Source organism: Oncorhynchus gorbuscha, linkage group LG16 (assembly GCF_021184085.1).
Source record: "Oncorhynchus gorbuscha isolate QuinsamMale2020 ecotype Even-year linkage group LG16, OgorEven_v1.0, whole genome shotgun sequence".
Classification (NCBI taxonomy): domain Eukaryota; kingdom Metazoa; phylum Chordata; class Actinopteri; order Salmoniformes; family Salmonidae; genus Oncorhynchus; species Oncorhynchus gorbuscha.
Window position 1 is genome coordinate 58,937,323 of NC_060188.1, and position 18,669 is coordinate 58,955,991.

The 18,669-nt window shown below is 45.1% G+C and overlaps 1 protein-coding gene across 1 annotated transcript; it reads left to right on the forward strand.

Annotated features, from left to right (window-relative positions):
• The first annotated feature begins 1,519 nt into the window (after positions 1–1,519).
• On the forward strand, positions 1,520–18,669 carry LOC123998638 (ras-like protein family member 10B). Its single transcript, XM_046303694.1, has 4 exons — positions 1,520–1,796; positions 3,159–3,553; positions 13,296–13,420; positions 18,219–18,669. The coding sequence occupies exons 2-4, from the start codon at positions 3,332–3,334 to the stop codon at positions 18,487–18,489; spliced, it is 618 nt and encodes a 205-aa protein (XP_046159650.1). The 5' UTR covers positions 1,520–1,796; positions 3,159–3,331; the 3' UTR covers positions 18,490–18,669.

Genomic DNA, 18,669 nt, shown 5'->3' on the forward strand with positions numbered 1-18,669 from the left:
TCCACCACCTCATCAGGAGCATGCCCAGGCGTTGTAGGGAGGTCATACAGGCACGTGGAGGCCACACACACTACTGAGCCTAATTTTGACTTGTTTTAAGGACATTACATCAAAGTTGGATCAGTCTGTAGTGTGGTTTTCCACTTTAATTTTGAGTGTGACTCCAAATCCAGACCTCCATGGGTTGATAAATTTGATTTCCATTGATATTTCTTGTGTGATTTTGTTGTCAGCACATTCAACTATGTAAAGAAAAAAAGTATTTAAGAAGAATATTTCATTCATTCAGATCTAGGATGTGTTATTTTAGTGTTCCCTTTATTTTTTTGAGCAGTGTATAATCTAGACTTCACGTTGAAATATCTTCAGGCCTACAAAAACCTCCAGGCTTCCGTAATAAGAGTACATCTAATAAAACATTTTAAAAAATAATTACAGGGGGCAGTTTGGAAAAACTAATCCTGTTTGAATCGTCCTCAGGAATAATGAACATGCTTGATAATAGTTAGGCTACAAGACCCTAATACCCGTCCGAATAGGGCTAAAACATGGAAAATAATAGGGTTATCAGCGTAGAGTGCTCGGCATCATCCCATGGAATCTGTCAAGACTGCACACAGCAGAAATATCACTGAAATATTATAGTACCTACACATCACCTTCTATATTCAAACAAAGTAGACATTTTATAGACAAATGGGCAGCATCATGCGTCGACTCATATGACTCCAACCACAGGAGTCTGAGTCGAGCAAGAGTCGACTTTTTTTCGACTCCAAAATCCAGGAGTAAAAGATTGTGAAAGGTGACTTGGGCCAGACAGGTATGTGGCACGTGGTTACTTAGCAACAGTGTCAAAATATACTGTTGCTAAGAAACAGCCTCCTTACTTCCCATCGGTTTCACATGTTTCTCAACACATTTGAGTTAATACTAAAGTAGCCTAGTGGTTAGAGCGTTGGGCCAGTAACCGAAAAGGTTGCTTGATCGAATCCCCGAGCTGACAAGGTAAAAATCTGTCGTTCTGCCCCTGAACAAGGCAGTTAACCCACTGTTCCAAGGCGGTCATTGTAAATAAGAATTTGTTCTTAACTGACTTGCCTAGTTAAATAAATAAAATTACTTTAGAAGAAAGTCAACGACCTAGGCTATTCAGATGGAAAATCAATGCATGTCGGCTACATCTGATGTAAGAACCCCAGGTACTGTGTAGAAACCACATGGATATTTTCTGTATTATTTTTAATAGTCAAAAAGCAAAGCACGCTGGTTTATGTGTGTTGCACACACAGGGTCACTAAAAGTTCCTCAAAACTACCAAGTGTTCTGGAAATGTTAACAAGAGATAGGACTATAACTCAAATTTCAGTTAACCTACCTTTATCTGACACATCTCTGACAGTGGCAACCCTTTTTATTCTCGTGCAGACCGACGTTTCCCCAAAAGGCTAGATTATTCACAACATATCGGCTGTCGGTTGTTAACATCTCATCTGACAATGAATCTACAGCAGACGTGATGTGATAGCCCTACATTAGCCTACATACTTTAAGGTCTCACCCCTTTTTGCTGCCTGTAATATCTGACAGGCGTTTAGACCGCGTGCCGCCTCTCCACTATCGAGAGAGGATGTTTTATCTTTAGGACTCTTCACTGTATCCACCTGAGCCACTTATCTTTCAGTGGGAAGCCAACGGATGAGGTTATACACACATCAGCATCACCGCAGGTGTATCCACAGCAGCACTTTGGAATCTACACATTTCACCGCATCGACACCATACTTGTGCGCACGGTAAGATTGTAGTAGCCTATTATTTCTAATCATGTTTACTGATATGGAGTTGTTTAGAAATGCAGCTAAGGTGGTCTATTTAGATTAATTTTATCCTTAATTCTTTACAGATCTACCTGCTTTTATTCTCACAAAGTTGAGATGTAATTCTGATGCCTAAGTTTATTTTTGCATTTCATGAAAACCCATTAGCTAACCATAAAACCTATCAAAAGATGGTGTCAACATTTTTTGTTTTTTAAATATGTGATTGTGCTATTTTGCTTGATCAAATAGCATACTGGGCTACTGGAATTCTTTCACCCAATATTGATTCATTTTGTGCATTTAGTTTCTACGTTGGTGAGTATGTCTTTGCGCAGTTACTCATGTCGGTTCCGTGTAGTTTTTGGATGATATTAGATATTAGTCTACTAATTCGGGTAGGCCTATATATTTGGGTTCTGATGGTGTAAGACAGTTGAACTAAGCTCGTGAGGCATACAGTATACTAAGTGTTATTCTTCAAGAATCAATGGTTATATATCATTCATTTAAAAAAAATCTAAGAATGGATGTAGCAACTGCAGATTTTCCATTTCATTTGTTGGAATGACAACTTGTTTGGATGGTGATTGTTGTCTTATAAAAAAATAAGTTAGTGATGATTATGCAGCTTCAGTTATAGTATTGGTGGGAATTTATGAAACATAGAGAGATAGTTGTAGTTGTGCTCATTTCGTAGATTAATCACTCAACATTTTTTCAAGTCATTAATGGGATCAGTGCATGTAGCTGTTCAAAAATAAATCTTAGTCTAGTCTCTTAATGCTCTACTGGCTCCAAAACGGCAAGGGAGAATTGTAGCATCTCCAATAAACCATCTGGAAGACAATACACTGATTTAAGTGACTACATAAATATTTTGTCACATTTCATTCCAGCTTACAATTTTGTCAATCTCATTGAGTGCACAGTGACGTCTTTGGTTTTCACAGAATATCTTATTTAATCTTCTCAGTGTCCTTGTGTATAGGATTTCTATTTTTAGTTGGTTGCTTAGCAGCATAGTGCTTTTGTTTCCCTTTTGTAGATGAATGAAAGGCATGCAGTGGTGAAAATAATGCACTTTCCAAAAGAACCTCTACTTTCAAGTACAGAGTGATCCAGGAAATGGTGGAGCGATTTCTGCATAGTGCATCTTTAAGCTCCAAATGAACTAAATAACCCATACCTGTTTGGTGTGTTCCCCTTTTCTTGTCCTACTCTCTTTCTCAAATCTCGCTCTTCCAATCTCTTCAATCCCGCTACCTCCCCCTCGCTCTCTTTACCTCTCACTCCCCAATTCCCTTTCCTACCCTCTCTCCTCCCCCAATCCTCTAGTATGATAGGGGGTGTTGGTGGCCTATGAATGGGGCTGAGCGTGCACCCCACCACCACACCTGCCTCTGCATCCGTGGGGACTATGCGTTGCACAACCCTGAATGCACTAGCCGGTGGTTTGCGAGAACAGGGAAGGGTGCGGAACGTCGGCAGGGGGTCAAGAGGGGCTCAGCATGCCCCCTCCCTTCCGCATCGCTGTGCTGGGGGCGCAGGGTGTGGGCAAGACTGCCATCGTGCAGCGCTTCCTCCACGATGACTACAGCGAGGCGCCTGTCCCGGCAACCAGCCGTGCCCGCCAGGTCCACCTGTCGGCTGCCGTGCTCAATGGCCACGTGCACAACTTGCAGATCACCGACTATCCTGCAATCACCAGCTTCCCCTGCAGCTCACTGCAGGTACTGTCCCACTGCAGCACAATAGTGATGGGAACTGATGTGTGTGGCAGGTTAGACATTGTAGCAAGGTGAAAGGTCCAGTTTAATGCCAGGAAGCCACTGTCAGTGGGTTCATCTTAATAGAGTGGTTTCCTTCTGCTTTGATGCTATCTGTTCCCTGCTATCTAAATGTATCTACATTTGCATAACATACACACACACACAGATCTGACAGGAGTAGATAAGAGGACAACCTTCTCTCTGTATTCACCTGGAATGTAATTTCTCCTCAAATTCAAATACACTGTATATATTTCAGCCACATCCGTTGCTGACATGTGTATAAAATCAACCACACAGCCATGCAATCTCCATAGACAAACATTGACAGTAGAATGGCCTTACTGAAGAGCTCATTGACTTTCAACGTGGCACTGTCATAGGATGCCACCTTTCCAACTAGTCAGTTCGTCAAATTTCTGCCCTGCTAGAGCTGCCCCGGTGAACTGTAAGTGCTGTTATTGGGAAGTGGAAATGTCTAGAAGCAACAACAGCTCAGCCACAAAGTGGTAGGCCACACAAGCTTACAGAACGGGACTGCTGTAGCGCATAAAAATCGTCTGTCCTTGGTTGCAACACTCACTACCGAGTTCCAAACTGCCTCTGGATGCAACTTCAGCACAATAACTGTTTGTTGGGAGCTTCATAAAATTAGTTTCCATGGCAAAACAGCCTTACATAAGCCTAAAATCACCACGCACAATGCCAAGTGTCGGCTGGAGTGGTATAAAGGACATTGGACTTTGGAGCAGTGGAAACGCGTTCCCTGGAGTGATGAATCACGCTTCACCATCTGGCAGTCCCACGGATGAATCTGGTAGTTTGGTGACACCCTGTACACAGAGGTTGGGCTAAAACCCGGCCCTGGAAGTTTATCATCCTCAGTAGGCCAAGAGGTACTGCTGAGATAGTGGATGCCATCAACCCCAGCACTCGGAGGCATGTCTTGAACGTGACCGAGCGCCTCCTGTTGAACAAGGAGAGGCACTATCAAAACGGCATGATGCAGTCCTCCGAGGGTGTCCGAGAGAGAATCCAGCATTACGCCTTGACACTATCTGAGTTGGCACCAAATAGATCCTTTTCTGATTGATCTTGAACCATATGCGTTGTGTTTGGTACCACTTGCCTATCAGGTAATAATCTGTATAGGACACCTCAGCCCCTCAGTGGTGTGAATGTTTCCTCTACACACTTTCTGAACGTTCAGGGAACTAGCGCAATCCCAAATGGTATTCATAGACTGTGCCTTCAAAAGAAAACCTTAAAAACCTCCTGTCCTGCAGGTCGACTGAGGTGAACCAGTCACCTCGATGAAAAGACAGAGGCAGCATGTTGCATGTAAGCATATGCAACTTTGTCAGATAGCTGTTTAGCACCCATCGCCCCAGAACTGGGGAGAACTACTCCCATTTTTTTGTGAACAAGGAAGTACCGGGTGTAGAAGCCAAGGTGGCTCTCTGCCGCATGTATAGCCCGATCGTTTCTTTGCATAATCAAGAGGAGATTTTCTGCTTTAGTATGTGTGCCGAGTCGCCAGTCGCTGCTGAGTCCAAAATTCTGCTTGAACTTGAGCCGGGGGGAGAGCCGTGGCATAACGGGCACTCGGGGGTAGAGTAGATTCCCTCCATCTTCCTTGAGAGTGAACACATTAGAATGGGTCGCAGCACAAAGGGAAGGGTTCTACCCAAGAGTCTGTGCTCCACTGGAGAGGTGGCAGGCCAGAACTTGGAGTGAACTGTTGGCTGCCCTTCTCTGCACCAGGGAGCGTACCCCTAGGTCAGGCACCCAAATCAAATCAAATTTATTTATATAGCCCTTCGTACATCAGCTGATATCTCAAAGTGCTGTACAGAAACCCAGCCTAAAACCCCAAACAGCAAGCCATGCAGGTGTAGAAGCACGGTGGATAGGGAAAAATCCCTCGAAGGGCCAAAACCTAGGAAGAAACCTAGAGAGGAACCAGGCTATGTAGGGTGGCCAGTCCTCTTCTGGCTGTGCCAGGTGGAGATTATAACAGAACATGGCCAAGATGTTCAAATGTTCATAAATTACCAGCATGGTCGAATAATAATAAGGCAGAACAGTTGAAACTGGAGCAGCAGCACAGTCAGGTGGACTGGGGACAGCATGGAGTCATCATGTCAGGTAGTCCTGGGGCACAGTCCTAGGGCTTAGGTCCTCTGAGAGAGAGAAAGAAAGAGAGAATTAGAGAGAGCATATGTGGGGTGGCCAGTCCTCTTCTGGCTGTGCCGGGTGGAGATTATAACAGAACATGGCCAAGATGTTCAAATGTTCATAAATGACCAGCATGGTCGAATAATAATAATAATAAGGCAGAACAGTTGAAACTGGAGCAGCAGCACGGCCAGGTGGACTGGGGACAGCAAGGAGTCATCATGTCAGGTAGTCCTGGGGCATGGTCCTAGGGCTCAGGTCCTCCGAGAGAGAGAAAGAAAGAGAGAAGGGGAGAATTAGAGAATGCACACTTAGATTCACACAGGACACCGAATAGGACAGGAGAAGTACTCCAGATATAACAAACTGACCCTAGCCCCCGACACATAAACTACTGCAGCATAAATACTGGAGGCTGAGACAGGAGGGGTCAGGAGACACTGTGGCCCCATCTGAGGATACCCCCGGACAGGGCCAAACAGGAAGGATATAACCCCACCCACTTTGCCAAAGCACAGCCCCCACATCACTAGAGGGATATCTTCAACCACCAACTTACCATCCTGAGACAAGGCTGAGTATAGCCCACAAAGATCTCCGCCACAGCACAACCCATGGAGGGGGGGGGGGGGGGGCGCCAACCCAGACAGGATGACCACAGGGGAATCAAATGGGCGGGACCTCGATGCGGCTGCAGAAAATGACAGGTTTCCCTATTGGCGGTGCCTGTTTGGGAATCCGAACTGTGGGGTCGGTGCATGCTGTGTCACTGGAAGCCTCCTGAGGAAAGCCCTGGTGCCAGCGAATTGGTTTGGGTTAGGCTTTTTGATAGCGAGGAGATTATGCATCTCTAGCATCAAATCGGTCTGATAAACCAGCAGTATGGTTGTAACATTCAACTACCATATAGGACGTGCGGTAGACATGTAAACCTTCTGGTAGATGGACATGAAGAAGTGTTCCCTCTTACCAGGGAGAGAAGTGCCTGTTAGTGACGAGGAACTGTGTTTGAGGTGGTTGGCCAGTGATGGCTCGACCACCGATGGCTTGCCGAGGCCCAGCTTCTCCATGTCCTTGAAATTCATGCTGGCAAAAAAGTCTGGTTTGGACCTTGTCGGTTGAGGGTTTGTCCCAATTGCGTTTGGCTTCCACTATGCAAGCTGGGATAGCTGGGAGGTGTTGCTTGCTTGGGGCAGTGCGAGAGGGGAGTTTCCGTCCATCGTACCAGTCCATCTCTGCGCTGCTACTCCCCATGAGTTTGGGGCACTCAATATTGAGTCTGGTCGCTGCCTGTTTGCGCTGAGGTCTGTTCAACGCTGGTCCGACCAATCTGATTCCACACTCCAAGACTGCTTCCATCACGTGGACTGGGATATATTTCGTATTGCGTCAGACAACAACATTGACGAATACTCTGATTCGGTGTGCGAGTTCATTAGAACGTGCGTTGAATATGTCGTTCCCATAGCAACGATTAAAACATTCCCAAACCAGAAACCATGGATTGATGGCAGCATTCGCGTGAAACTGAAAGCGCGAACCACTGCTTTTAATCAGGGCAAGGTGACCAGAAACATGACCGAATACAAACAGTGTAACTATTCCCTCCGCAAGGCAATCAAACAAGCTAAGCGTCAGTATAGAGACAAAGTAGAATCTCAATTAAACGGCTCAGACACAAGAGGTATGTGGCAGGGTCTACAGTCAATCACGGATTACAAAAAGAAAACCAACCCCGTCACGGACCAGGATGTCTTGCTCCCAGGCAGACTAAATAACTTTTTTGCCCACTTTGAGGACAATACAGTGCCACTGACACGGCCCGCAACTAAAACATGTGGACTCTTCTTCACTGCAGCCGACGTAAGGAAAACATTTAAACGTGTCAACCCTCGCAAGACTGCAGGCCCAGACGGCATCCCCAGCTGCGCCCTCAGATCATGCGCAGACCAGCTGGCTGGTGTGTTTACGGACATATTCAATCAATCTCTATCCCAGTCTGTTGTTCCCACATGCTTCAAGAGGGCCACCATTGTTCCTGTTCCCAAGAAAGCTAAGGTAACTGAGCTAAACGACTACCGCCCCGTAGCACTCATGAAGTGCTTTGAGAGACTAGTCAAGGACCATATCACCTCCACCCTACCTGACACCCTAGACCCACTCCAATTTGCTTACCCAAATAGGTCCACAGACGATGCAATCTCAACCACACTGCACACTGCCCTAACCCATCTGGACAAGAGGAATACCTATGTGAGAATGCTGTTCATCGACTACAGCTCGGCATTTAACACCATAGTGCCCTCCAAGCGCGTCATCAAGCTCGAGACCCTGGGTCTCGACCCCGCCCTGTGCAACTGGGTACTGGACTTCCTGACGGGCCGCCCCCAGGTGGTGAGTGTAGGCAACAACATCTCCACCCCGCTGATCCTCAACACTGGGGCCCCACAGGGTGCGTTCTGAGCCCTCTCCTGTACTCCCTGTTCACCCACAACTGCGTGGCCACGCACGCCTCCAACTCAATCATCAAGTTTGCGGACGACACAACAGTGGTAGGCTTGATTACCAACAACGACGAGACGGCCTACAGGGAGGAGGTGAGGGCCCTCGGAGTGTGGTGTCAGGAAAATAACCTCACACTCAACGTCAACAAAACTAAGGAGATGATTGTGGACTTCAGGAAACAGCAGAGGGAACACCCCCCTATCCACATCGATGGAACAGTAGTGGAGAGGGTAGTAAGTTTTAAGTTCCTCGGCGTACACATCACAGACAAACTGAATTGGTCCACCCACACAGACAGCATCGTGAAGAAGGCGCAGCAGCGCCTCTTCAACCTCAGGAGGCTGAAGAAATTCGGCTTGTCACCAAAAGCACTCACAAACTTCTACAGATGCTCAATCGAGAGCATCCTGTCGGGCTGTATCACCGCCTGATACGGCAAATGCTCCGCTCCCAACCGTAAGGCTCTCCAGAGGGTAGTGAGGTCTGCACAACGCATCACAGGGGGCAAACTACCTGCCCTCCAGGACACCTACACCACCCGATGTCACAGGAAGGCCATAAAGATCATCAAGGACAACAACCACCCAAACCACTGCCTGTTCACCCCGCTATCATCCAGAAGGCGAGGTCAGTACAGGCGCATCAAAGCTGGGACCGAGAGACTGAAAAACAGCTTCTATCTCAAGGCCATCAGACTGTTAAACAGCCACCACTAACATTGAGTGGCTGCTGCCAACACACTGACTCAACTCCAGCCACTTTAATAATGGGAATTGATGGGAAATTATGTAAAATATATCACTAGCCACTTTAAACAATGCTACCTAATATAATGTTTACATACCCTACATTATTCATCTCTTATGTATACGTATATACTGTACACAATATCATCTACTGCATCTTTATGTAATACATGTATCACTAGCCACTTTAACTATGCCACTTTGTTTACATACTCATCTCATATGTATATACTGTACTCGATACCATCTACTGTATCTTGCTTATGCCGCTCTGTACCATCACTCATTCATATATCTTTATGTACATATTCTTTTTCCCCTTACACTGTGCCTATAAAGTAGTAGTTTTGGAATTGTTAGCTAGATTACTTGTTGGTTACTACTGCATTGTCGGAACTAGAAGCACAAGCATTTCGCTACACTCGCATTAACATCTGCTAACCATGTGTATGTGACAAATGCAATTTGATTTGATTTGACATCAAGGAGCGAATATCTATCATCCGCCATCGATGCTCCGCTAAGAGTGAAATAGGGACTAGAGGTAACAGCTTGCACCTCTTCATGCTCTTCTTCCTCTGCTGTTTGGAGGAGGTTGGTCATGCCCTCGCCATCGCCATTGGGTCTGTGAAGTAGTCTCCCTACCCGAAGGCAGTGTGTGAGATGAGCCACATAGGGCCGCTCAGCACACTCTCTGGCAGCAAAAAAACTGCCGGAGAGTGTTAGCGGTAAAAAAAACACAATGGATGCATGACTGGGGATTATTGAACACTGCTTCTGCGTGTTCGAGACCTAGGCAGACTTCCTTGTCAGCTATGGTTGCTCCGTATGGGCACGGTTGTGCTGGGACAGGGGCCGGGGTCTTGCTCGGTACCCATTGGGCTGAGCTAGCAGGCTCCATGGCTCCAAAAAACGGCTATTAAAGGGAAATGTAGAACAAAGGGAAACGTAACTCACGTTCGCCACTTGGGCTAGTAGCATAGCTAATTACCATAGTGCTAACCAGATAACCTAATTATTTAAAGGGATACTTCAGGATTTTGTCACTAAAGCCCTTGATCTACTTCCCCAGACAGATGAACTCGTGGATTCCATGTTTATGTCTCTGCATCCAGTATAAAGGAAGTTAGCGATAGTTTCACATGCCAATGCCAAGTAGCGTTAGCGTAATGATTGGAAGTCTACAGGAACAGCTAGCATTCCCACAAGCTTCCAGTTATTGCGCTAATGATAGTTAGCAACTTGCTCTAAACTGCACACAGACATACATTTTTTGATCCATGAGTTCATCTGACTCTGTGGAAGTAGATAAGATCATTGCCAAAATCACAAAGTATTCCTTTTACAATGTGAATGTAGCTAGCTTTTGCCTCGTGTTAGCGAAAGAAAGCTAGCTCTATGTTGATCTTGAGATGAACAAAAGTGTGGCTCTCATTCGGTAAGCAGAGAGCGAGCTAGTAATCCTACCCTTCCAGGTAAAAAAGCTAGTCGGTAGACTAGCTATCCAGGTTAGCTAAGCCCTGCAGCTAAGTTAGCTAAGTCTCAGCAACTAGCTGTGTGATGCTACAGTAGCTACCTAAGGAGACAAAGGAATAAAAATCAACGAAGCTAATTGTTACACGAAGTGAAAACTTTCCTTTATGTAAAGTCACCCAACACAGAAGAGGAGAGCTAGCTAGAGTATAACTCTTTTGTGAGAAGAGAATGATCAGAGGGCGGCCGAGTGGCGCTTTAGTATTAAGGGAGTAGCTACCTCATTTGCCACTCGACCTGTCTGGGTCAGACAGAGGTGTATGATTGGTTCTTCGAACTACTTAGAGTTTCTGGTGAATCCCACTGTGAGATATTGAAACAAATAATTCAAAGAGAACCCCTGTTTGGGGTAAAACTTCAATCACTTCACATTTCACACTCTACTGATAATTTATACAACCTGGTCTCAAAGCATTTTGCATGATTCTGTACGTAAATCTGATACACTCCATTTACAGTGAACAAAAATATAAACGTAGTACATCCAACAAGCCTCACAAGCGCAGACCACGTGTAACTACGCCAGCCAGGTCCTCCACGTCCGGCTTCTTCACTTACGGGAACGTCTGAGACAAGCCACCCAGACAGATGATGAAACTGTGGATTTGCACAACCAAAGAATCTCTGCACAAACTGACTGCAGTTTGGCATCGTAACCGACTTCAGTGGGCAAATACTCACCTTCGATGGCCACTGATATGCTGGCGAAGTGTGCTCTTCACCGATGAATCCCGGTTTCAACTGTAACCGGGCAGATGGCAGACAGCGTTTATGGAGTTGTGTGGGCGAGCAAACAGAGTGCCCCTTGTTGGCGGTGGGGTTATGGTATGGGCAGACATAAGCTAGAACACAATTGCATTTTTATCAATGGCAATTTGAATGCCCAGATATACCGTGATGAGATCCTGATGCCCACTGTCATGCCATTCATCCACCACCACCACCTTTCAGCATGATAATGCACGGCCCCATGAAAATAAAAGAGAGCCGTACACTCTAGGAGCTCAGATGCAAAAATGTAATACCAACGTTTCGACAGCCAAGCTGTCTTCATCAGGGTATAAACACTGCGGGATAACTCGTTTATATAGTGTCAAAAGACACAGGTGTCTGTAATCATGGCCAAGAGTGGCCTAATATCATTGGTTAATAATCAAATATTAAAATGTCATACAAAGAACAGCATACAAACAAATGGATAGCATACTATCATAGATTAATTTAACTACACAAGTTTACAAACAATTACAATGGCAAAATCACAATAATCACAAGAATGGCTTCAGATCAAAGTCTACGTTGAGACCGAAGGGCGCAAGGGTCTTTAAATTAAAGATCCAGGCAGCCTCTCTTTTAACAATAAATTATCAAGGTCACCCCCTCTCCTAGGGAGGGTGACATGTTCGATGCCAATATAACGCAGATACGAAATCGAGTGGCCTGCCTCCAAGAAGTGGGCCGCAACTGGATAAGTAAAGTTTTTACACCTAATGGTGCTACGATGCTCTGAGATACGTACTTTTAATTCACGCTTTGTTTTACCTACATAATTTTTACCACAAGGACAAGGACAATGCACGGCCCCATGTCACAACGGCCCCAATACACAATTCCTGAAAGTGGAAAATGTCTCAGTTCTTCCATGGCCTGCATACTCAGTAGACTTGTCACCCATTGTGCATGTTTGGGATGCTCTGGATTGACATGTATGATGGCGTGTTCCAGTTCCTGCCAATATCCAGCAATTTTGCACAGCCATTGATGAGGTGTGGGACAACATTCCACAGGCCACAATCAACAGCCTGATCAACACGCACATACAGTTAACATTAGCAAACTAGCTAACATTAGTCACATAGCTATAATTTGTAACATATCATACATTTAGCGCATTTGTTACAGATTGTATGTTTCGCAAATTCATCAAATTCGTAACTTATAACACATTTTGAAAATGTGTAACTTATTGTATGTTTTGCAATTTCGTATCATATAATATGAATTGTAATTCGTAAACATATCATATGAAATGGAGTATCTCGGATTTGCGTACAGAATAATTATACGAAATGCTCTGAGACCAGGTTGATTTATAAAGTAATCAGTGTTTCATTTGCCCTGTGGAGGTGCTTGAGGTGTTTTTGAAAAGCTATCCAAGGCAAGGCCTAGCTTGCAAACAATATTTCTCACAGTGAGGAGCCAATTATAAAGCAGAAATTAAATTACAAAAAGTTTGAATTCAATAAGAGAGCAGATTGTGTTCTGGTCATATTGATCAGACAGTAAGCTATGTTGCAAGTCATTTAAACAAATTAACTAGACTAAAATCATTCTCAAAAGCTGTGTGTGTGTGTGTGTGTGTGTGTGTGTGTGTGTGTGTGTGTGTGTGTGTGTGTGTGTGTGTGTGTGTGTGTGTGTGTGTGTGTGTGTGTGTGTGTGTGTGTGTGTGTGTGTGTGTGTGTGTGTGTGTGTGTACAGAATATGTGAAAACTATTGGTCTCCATGCATCTATTTAAAATAACATTCCCAGACAAATTAAACATTTTTAAAACAGTGCCGTCAGATTTTACTAGACAAAGGGAAGGTTAATGTGTTGCTTCGTAATGAGAGATCTCCCTATGTCTTCTCTCCTCCCTCCTGACTCATTTCCTCCCCTTTGTATTATTGCTAAAATGTTATTCCAGCCATTTTTATTCTCCTTTCTTCACTTTTCTATCTTCTTCCCCCCCTCCCTCCTCCAGGAGTGGACAGACACCTGCTGCAGAGGAATCCGCAGCGCTCACGTCTACATCCTGGTCTATGACATCTGCTGCTTCGACAGCTTCGAATACGTCAAGACTATGCGCCAGCAGATCCTAGAGACCAGGTGAGGACACGGCCTGCATGACAAATAGGGACCAGCTCCAGCTGGCACCGGTTCTTTGAACAGATGTAATTACGGCTCGCTATGCAATCAGGAGCCTCCACCGCCACACACACAGAGAACATTTGTTTAACATTTGGACTGAAATCAACATGAGTGGCTCAAACTGCCATGGTCAAATGTCTTCATAATCACTTTGGCTTTTCTTCACAATTCCTCTATTGTATTTTTTTGTCTATTGTACAAAAGCTCTTTTGAATTCGGTATCCAATGGATGTTGCTGGAAGCTAAAGGCAGTGTGGAGTGGTGTGATGAAAACAGTTTTAACAACACCCACTCTACAGAAACTCACTATACACTAGACACTCAGCAGACATTCACTCAATTGTTACAACAATAGTCTTTCACAGTGGTTATCTTACCATAATAAAATAAGTTGAGTCACAGTCTGAAAGAACCATTTTATTTCACCTTTATTTAACCAGGTAGGCTAGTTGAGAACAAGTTCTCATTTACAACTGTGACCTAAAGCAAATTACAATATAGCAATTAAACACTGGAGTGATAGATGTGCAGAAGATGAGTGTGCAAGTAGAGATACTGAGGTGCAAAGGAGAAAAGTAAATCAAATAAATAACAATATGGGGATGAGGTAGATGGATGGACAATTTACAGATGGGTTATGTACAGGTGCAGTGATCTGTGAGCTGCCCTGACAGCTGGTGCTTAAATCTAGTGAGGGAGATTTTTGCCGTTCGTTTCAGTCATTGGCAGCAGCGAACTGGAAGGAAAGGTGGCCAAAGTAGGAATTGGCTTTGGGGGTGACCAGTGAAATATACCTGCTGGAGCGCTTGCTGCGGGTGGGTGCTGCTATGGTGACCAGTGAGCTGAGATAAGGCGGGGCTTTAACTAGCAAAGACTTATAGATGACCTGGAGCCAGTGGGTTTGGCGACGAATATGAAGCGAGGGCCAGCCAACGAAAGCATACAGCTCGCAGTGGTGGGTAGTATATGGGGCTTTGGTGACAAAACGGATGGCACTGTGATAGACTGCATCCAATTTGTTGAGTAGGGTGTTGGAGGCTATTTTGTAAACGACATCGCCGAAGTCAAGGATCAGTAGGATAGTCAGTTTTACGAGGGTATGTTTGGCAGCATGAGTGAAGGACGCTTTGTTGCAAAATAAGAAGCCAATTCTAGATTTAATTTTGGATTGGAGATGCTTAATGTGAGTCTGGAAGGGGAGTTTACAGTCTAACCAGACCCCTAGGTATTTGTAGATGTTCTGGATAGCGTCGAACAACAACATGCAAGTGCATCGGTGATGTTGTACCCACGGCAACAATTAAAGCTGGGAGGAGCTAATCTTATTCTCCATGGACTTTACAGTGTCCCAGAACTTTTGGAGTTTGTGCTGCGGGATGCAAATTTCTGTTTGAAAAAGCTAGCCTTTGCTTTCCTAACTGCCAGTGTACATTGGTTCCTAACTTCCCTGAAATGTTGCATATCGTGGGGGCTATTCGATGCTAATGCAGTAATGTTTTGTGCTGGTCAAGGGCAGTCAGATCTGGAGTGAACCAAGGGCAATATCTATTCCTATTTTTTGAACAGGACATGCTTATTTAAGATTGTGAGGAAAGCACTTTTAAAGAATAACCAGGCATCTTCTTCTGAAGGAATGAGGTAAATATCCTTCCAGGTTACCCGGGCCAGGTCGATTAGAAACGCCTGCTCGCTGAAGTGTTTTAGGGAGCGTTTGACAGTGATGATGGGTGGTTGTTTGACCGCAGACCGATTACGGACGCAAGCAATTAGGCAGTGATCACTGGGATCCTGTTTGAAGACAGAGGTGTATTTGGAGGGCAGGTTGGATAGGATGATATCTATGAGGTTGCCTGTGTTTACGGATTTGGGGTTGTACCTGGTAGGTTCATTGATCATTTGTGTGAGATCGAGGGCATCAAGCTTAGATTGTAGGATGGCCGGGCTATTAAGCATGTCCCAGTTTAGGTCACCTAACAGCACAAACTTTGAAGGTAGATGGGCGGCAATCAAGTCACATATGGTGTTGAGGGCACAGCTGGGGGCAGAAGGTGGTCTATAGCAAGCGGCAACGGTGAGAGACTTGTTTCTGGAAAGGTGGATTTTTAAAAGTAGAAGCTCAAATTGTTTGGGCACAGACCTGGATAATAAGACAGAACTCTGCAGGCTCGCTCTGCAGTAGATTGCAACTCCACCCACTTTGGCAGTTCTATCTTGTCGGAAAATGTTATAGTTAGGAATGGAAACTTCAGGGGTTTTGATGGCCTTCCTAATCCAGGATTCAGACACGGCTAGGACACCAGGGTTGGCAGAGTGTGCTAAAGCAGTGAATAAAACAAACTTAGGGAGGAGGCTTGAAATGTTAACATGCATGAAACCAAAGATTTTACAATTACAGGAGTCAACAAATGAGAGCGCTCACCAAAACAGCAATGGACAAGGCATATTGACATTAGGGAGAGGCAAAGGTTGCCGATTGATCATAGGGTCCAGTGAGTAGCTGGGCGGGCTGGAGACATGGCGATTCAGACAGCTAGCGGACCGGGGCTAGCAGATGGGAATTCAGGGGAAGTCGCAACGGCCTGTTGGAAAAAAAAACCTCGGGCGGATTACGTCGGTAGTCCAGTCGTGATGGATCGGCGGGGCTCCGTATCGGCAATAAAAGGGTCCTGGCCAATTGGCAAAATAGGTATTGTAGCCCAAGGAGTGGCTGATGGACCTCTTCAGCTAGCCAGGAGATGGGCCTAGCATAGGCTAGCTCCAAGCTAATTGGTGCTTGCTTCAGGACAGAGATGTTAGCCAGGAGAAGCCAATCGGATAGCAGCTAGCTAGCTGTGATCATCCAGGTGAAGAGGTTCAGAGCTTGCGGTAGAAATCCAGAGATATGGAGAAAAAGAAGTCCGATAAGCTCTGGGTTGAATTATGCTGTGCAGACTGGCAGGAGTTGGCCGGGCTAAAGGTTAGCTGATGATTGCTAGCAGTGGCTAGCTGACTACTAGCTAGTAGCTAGTTAGCTGCTGTTGGGGGTTCTGGTTCTAAAGTAAAGAAAATAGCAGAACCATACCACATTGGGTGAGGCGGGTTGCAGGAGAGTATGTTGAAGTTGGGGTTAAGAAAAACATAAAAAATGTATGCAAAGAAAAAAGATATATAAAGATGTATACACGGGACACGACAAGACGAAAACAAAGACGCCTGACTGCTACGCCATCTTGGATTTCAAACTGCTATTATAATAAAGACCTTGTAATAACTAACGTAGTATAAATTAGTTGTAATTCTTCATAACACACCATGGTGAAAATGTATCAAGGCATATGAGTTATTGTAGATTTGGCCTAAACAATCCTCTCGGCCTCAGTTATTGGAAAGTCAATAACGCTTCCTTTTGAATTTGCAAATCATATCACCTTCGTGGCACTGGGATGTCAAAGTGGACGTCACAGCTGTTCCAGAGGTGACCGTAGGGTCAGGGTGACGGTTACCTGTCATTGGCAGCAGTGATGGACGTGAGGTGTAGTTGTCACATCAGCCTTGTTGGCTGCCGTCACATGGTGTGTGAGCATGAGGCCTTCAGTTAGCGCCCACTCTGACAGCGCCATGTGGCCAAGGCTACCCAGAGGCTAATGGTGTCAGTGACAGCTCTTTTCACAGCCATTCATCTCCCAGTCATCCATCTATGGCGTGGGCTCACCCAGTTATTATTATTATTATTATTATTATTACGCACAAATTATTTACTTTGTTCGATTTCCATGCTAAAGGTTTTAGCAGTAAATTCTTGTAAAATTAACGTTTGGAGCAGTGGTCTACATTTAAAAAAAATCAATACGAGAAGCAGAGTGGACAATCTCCCTCCATTGTCCTTTGCACATATTGTTGTCCCACACCATCATGTTGTTTATACTGTTCAAATTCAGCCTTTTGCTTTTAAGGAACTGACAGCTTAGGAAAAGGTATTTATTTCCTAGAAAAGAGGGAACTATCATCATATGGAAGAGACAAAAGCTGAATGCAGAGGCTTGGGGATGTGGAGAGGAGAGTGACACCCTGGGTTTTAGTCACGTTTATCTGACGAGGAGTCCCGGGATAGCAGGGGGAGCCCGGTGACAGCTTGTCAGTAAGATTCCAGACAAAGCCAGGCGCTGTAGACAGAACAAATGCATTAACCAAGCCTAGTGGAGCAGTGAAGGAGAGACGGGGAATTACAGTCAGCCACAACAGAGAATAGAGAAAAACACACAATGAACACTCACCTCAGAAACCCAAGGTTTCAAACTTCCTCTGTAGGAGCTACCAGCATATTACTTTGACAAGATGGGGATCTGTGGGATTTTAAACCTTCCCTCGACAATAACTCAAGGTTTCTGTCAAGGTGTCCTTTCGTTAGTAAATTTGTTGTCTGGGTTTTTGGTCATGAATATGTCCAGAAACAGCCCTTTATTCTCTCCTTACGAAGAGTCAATTTTGGCCAGGGTTAACAGGGCAGGGGTTGTGATAACTCTGCTTTAATAGCATCAACTATAACATCATAAAAACCCCTCAGGATATCTTTTTCAGATTTCTCTTGACTGGGTGTGAAGGTTAAAATCTTGGGGTACAAACCTGTCAGTCATAGCTAAGCCTTGCTTTTATGTTATGCTGTGTTTCTGTTTAAATGACTACAGAAAAGGAACCACTGTGTGTGCCTGGCTTTAGCTGACCACAGGTGTTAAACCTCTCATTCTCACTGTTTTTGTCTCTCTTTTCCTTTTTCCAGGGTGGTGGGCACAGGCGATACGACCATCCTGATTGTGGGAAACAAACGGGACCTGCAGTGGGGGCGTGTCTTCCCCCGTCATAACGTGTCCGACCTGGTTAGGAAGAACTGGAAGTGCGGCTACGTGGAGTGTTCAGCTAAGTACAACTGGCACGTGCTGCTGCTGTTCGGGGAGGCTATGCGCAGTGTGGTCTGTGCCCGCTGCAAACACGTGCATGCCACCATTCGCTTTCAACGGGCACTGAGGAACGAACGCTGCGCCCTCATGTGATTTACTCAGTGACGAGGGACGGGTGCCGGAGTGGCATTGAGGGCCATTGGTGCAGAAAACCTCATTAGGAACAGCTGAGAATTATTGATGATCACTGTGACTGACTACCATGAGTGAACACGTTTCTGCGCAATGTGAAACTACAGAATTAAACACCCCTCTGTTTTGCTGCTGATACAT